Genomic DNA, 4,428 nt, shown 5'->3' on the forward strand with positions numbered 1-4,428 from the left:
GAATTTCAGCAGGACCACTGCCTGATGAGATGTTCATCAAAGTCAGAAGCTACCTTTGGGAAACTTCCTTTGAGCTACCTGTGTTCTTGAAGAAGGAGCTGATGTACTAATATGCATTATCTTCACATTTTGGAAATAGAACCAAACTATAAACAGGATTATATTTAATTTTCTTGGCCTCCAGAGCTGAGGAAATAGAGAATGGCCATCAGAAGGCTCTTGTTCCTTCTTCTATTTCTGTAAATGTGTGCTTCCGGTTGTATGACTTCTGATCCCGACTTCCTCAAACCTCTGACAAGCCACTGCCTCCTGATTCTAAGGTGAATTCTTTTTTCGATGAGAGAGCACCTCCAGTTCCAGTCCCCCGACCTGGTCCTCATGCTGCTGAGCCTCTTGCTGTTGATTTGTGGTGAGTAGGACAACTCAGAAAAGGTTATGGGATTCCATTCCCTGGCGCCTGGCTTCCTGAAGAGCATTGGGACTTCTCAGGACTAAGTTTCTGCCGGGCAATGGTCAGGCATGCTCAGATCTTTACTTCCCACTGAGGACTTATAGTTGGGCAGAAAGTCATAGATACTGGAAAGCCAGATTTTGGAAGAAAAGTATCATTTTAGTTTTTATCTCATAGGAAGTGTTCTCTTTCTTTCCACTTTTGATTCTGGCTTTATTCTTGGCGGTTTCGATAGGCACAAAGATAATTCAAACAACAAATTGGCCTCTCAGTTCCTTGCCCTTCTTATCATCAACATGATTTTCCTATATCTTTCCTTCACTTCCCCATTTCTACCATCAAACCCTAGAACTTATCATTACCAACAACTGTCCCACTTCCAAAATATTTGACTTCAGCACCCACCTCCCTACCCAACTACATTGTATTTCCAGCTCACTTTCTCTAATGCTCCATATTCAACATGCCTTCTCCTCCCCAGGCTTAGGTTTCCACTGTCAAGTTACTACACTCCATGTCATCACTTCTCACAGTACTTAGATTCTGTAGTTTATCACAATACTCCCCTTGGATATACCTTCATCCCTCTTCCCCATAGCACTTTCCTGACTAACACACTTTCCTGCATGCTTCACACCTGTGCCTAAGTAGCTGAATGTGACTCTAAGCAAAAGATGCAATCCTGCTGACTTATCTTTCTTTAAATGGCGGAGCACAGGCTCCGGACGCGCAGGCTCAGCGGCCATGGCTCACGGGCCCAGCCGCTCCGTGACATGTGGGATCTTCCCGGACCAGGGCACGAACCCGTGTCCCCTGCATTGGCAGGTGGACTCCCAACCACTGCGCCACCAGGGAAGCCCTGCTCTTCCATTCTTGATGACCACTTCCTCATACCCACTCCTTTCTCCTCAAACTTTTCTCTTCTTACTATTAGTTTATAACGTGAGAAAAATAAAAGCAATCGAAAGAAAATTTCCTCATCTTTATACGGCTGTATCTATCAACCTGCCCACCTCTGCATTTACATACTCTGCCTTTTCTCTCCCTATTATGGATATATTTTCCCTCATCCGAATTGCAGACAGGACTCTCTACTTGTGCATTTGGTCCCAGACTCCCTTGCTCCATCATCAAAATATTTCTCCATCCTGTATTATTCCTATAAGTATACAAATATGCCATAATATCTTCTATCTTAAAATAATAGAAATGTGACCTCTGTTTGCTTCACCATTCTGCACATCCTTTTATAGTTTTCAGTGAGTCATTATCTTTACTTGATCTACTCCCATCCTTTCTTTTTTTTTTTTTTTTTTTTTTTTTTTTGCAGTACGCGGGCCTCTCACTGTTGTGGCCTCTACCGTTGCGGAGCACAGGCTCCGGACGCGCAGGCTCAGCGGCCACGGCTCACGAGCCCAGCCGCTCTGCGGCATGTGGGATCTTCCCGGACCGGGGCACGAACCTGTGTCCCCTGCATCGGCAGGCGGACTCTCAACCACGGCGCCACAAGGGAAGCCCCCCATCCTTTCTTTTTAAAATTCATTTTAAATTTACATTACAGTAAGATACACTTTTTTGATGCAATGTCTATGATTTTTGACAAAGATTTAGCGTCATATGACTACCACCACGATCAAAATACAGAAGATTTCCATCACTTCAAATATTCCTTCATGCCCTCAATCCCTTTAGAGTAAACTCCTCCCTCATTCCTAACCCCTGGAAACTGCTAAACTGTTTTAGGTCCTTATTGTTCTTCCTTATCCTTTATTGAATCCACTTCAATCAATCTTTGTCCTCACCACTCCACTGAAACTGCTCTTGTTAATATCATCAACCACCTCTATGTTGCCTCACCCAGGATTCAATTTTTATTTTTCATTTTATTCAGCATCTCAGGGGTATTTGACATAAGTTGATCATTCCCTCTCCTGGAAATACTTTTCCACTTGGCTTCTAAATACCATATTCTGCTGGTATTCTTTCTAACTTAATACCTGCTGCTTTACTGACCTTGAAATGCTTGAGTTTCTCAAGATTGGTATGTAGACTTCTCTTCTCCATCCATACTCATTCCCTAAGTTATACACTTCAGTCACTTTAAGTTTAAACAGCTTAAAATCAAGCTTATTTATCCAACTTCGATCCCACCTTTGTGCACATTTCATATATTCAACTGCCATTCAACTGTCTAATATGCATTTTAAACTCAACATGTCCTAACAGATCCTTTGATCTTCCACATGAATCACCATCACCATAGGACTTAACCTATTTCTCCCCACCACTTCTCCATTTTTGTAAATATCACCACCATTCTTCTGGTTGCTATGACCAAAAATCTAGGAGTTATATTTAATTCCTCTCTGTCTTTGACACTTTATATCCAATCCATAAGTAATTCCTATTGATTCTACTTCCGAATATATACTGAGATCTGTCCCCTTCACAGCACCAATACTGCCTAGCCTGAGTCACCATCCTTACTCTTCCAGACTAAACTCCCTATAATGTTCTCCCTGCTACTCTTGCATGTCTGCAGTCTGTCCTTTCTACAGTGCAAGAATGATTCTACAAATGCAAATTAAGTCAGAACTGTCCATCGCTCTCCCTTACATCATGAACAAAATCCAAAGCTATTACCAAGCCCACAAAGCCTTCTGTGACTGGCCCCTGCTTACTTCTCACACACCATTATCAACCACTGTTCCCCTCACCTAGTCAGTTCCCAGTGCACCTGCCTTCTCATTCTTCCTTGGACAAGCTCATTCCTTCTCAAGGTCTTTGCGTTTGCTGTTTCTCTGCCAGGAATGCTATTTCCCAAATATTCAGAAGGCCTGCTCTTTAACTTCATTCATGTTTCTACTCAATTGACATATATCTAAATAGTCAAGACCATCCCAAGATACTCTGCAACTTATTTTTCTACTGTATTTTTCTTAGAGCACTGACCATTCTCTAAAATCATGTTACATATATATTTTTTTGATTGGCTCTCTCCCACTATAATGTAAATTCCTTGACAGAAAAGATTGTCATTCATGTTCATTCCTGCAAACTAAGTGTAATGTACAATGCCTGGCATATTGTAGGCACTCAAAATTATTTGTGGTATGGATGAATAAATAAAATGTGATTTTCATGCTAGCCCTCATTGATTCCCTTCTCATTCCTGAGGAACTGATTATTCAAATAAACACTTAATATAAACAGTAGGCATCTCAGACTGAACTGAACTAAAATAGATAATAATAGTGAGATAATACTTATTAAATGCTAGATAAATTTCAGGCATTCTTTTAAGGATTTTGTGGATATCAATTCATTTAATCTTCACAAAACTATGTGAGGTAGGTCTATTATTATCTCCATTTTACAGAAAACTAAAGCACAGAGAGGTAAAGCATTTTTCCCAGAGTCACACAGCTTGTAAGAGGAAGAGCCAGGATTCAAGTCTGTCATCTGGCTACAAAGGCTGCGTTTTCCCCAGGATTTTCTGTTCTTGACCATTATGCCATAATATTATGGTCAAATCCTTGGGATAAGAGAGAATCTTTGGAGAAATCTGAACTCCTTTTCTGGACCTAAGCCTCCTCTGCCCTGAAGTTGTTAAATAAAGGGGCATCACGTCTTGAGCATAAGCCTGTCCACTCTCCTTGCCTGACTGCTGTTGCCATGAGTCAGCAAGTCTAGAGCTGGATCATCAGACTTTTGAGAGAGGGAATGAGGATGATGGGCTTGAGGAAGGGAGCGGCTAAGTAGTTATACAACAAAGGCACCATCTCATAACCACAGTGAGAGAAGTTACTGGAAATTGCAATCATAAAACAGAACTCTGTGTCATTTTGTAGGCAGGTGATTGATGTGGAATGTGGGGAAAGGAACAGAGAGAAAGGAGGAAGGAAGCAGGGTAGGGAAGGGGGAGAAAATAAGAAGATAGGAAGGGGAAAAGAGAAAAAGAGAGGGAAAGAGAAAAA

At 41.5% G+C, this 4,428-nt stretch overlaps 1 protein-coding gene across 1 annotated transcript in view; it reads left to right on the forward strand.

Annotated features, from left to right (window-relative positions):
* The first annotated feature begins 378 nt into the window (after window positions 1-378).
* The window catches only part of LOC103091489 (Fc receptor-like protein 1), a 22,762-nt gene continuing 18,712 nt past the window's right edge, over window positions 379-4,428 (forward strand). The window contains 1 exon segment of the mRNA XM_007458044.1: window positions 379-409. Coding sequence (XP_007458106.1) covers window positions 379-409 — 31 coding nt within the window.

The sequence above is a fragment of the Lipotes vexillifer genome, unplaced genomic scaffold (assembly GCF_000442215.2).
Source record: "Lipotes vexillifer unplaced genomic scaffold, Lipotes_vexillifer_v1.1 scaffold238, whole genome shotgun sequence".
Classification (NCBI taxonomy): domain Eukaryota; kingdom Metazoa; phylum Chordata; class Mammalia; order Artiodactyla; family Lipotidae; genus Lipotes; species Lipotes vexillifer.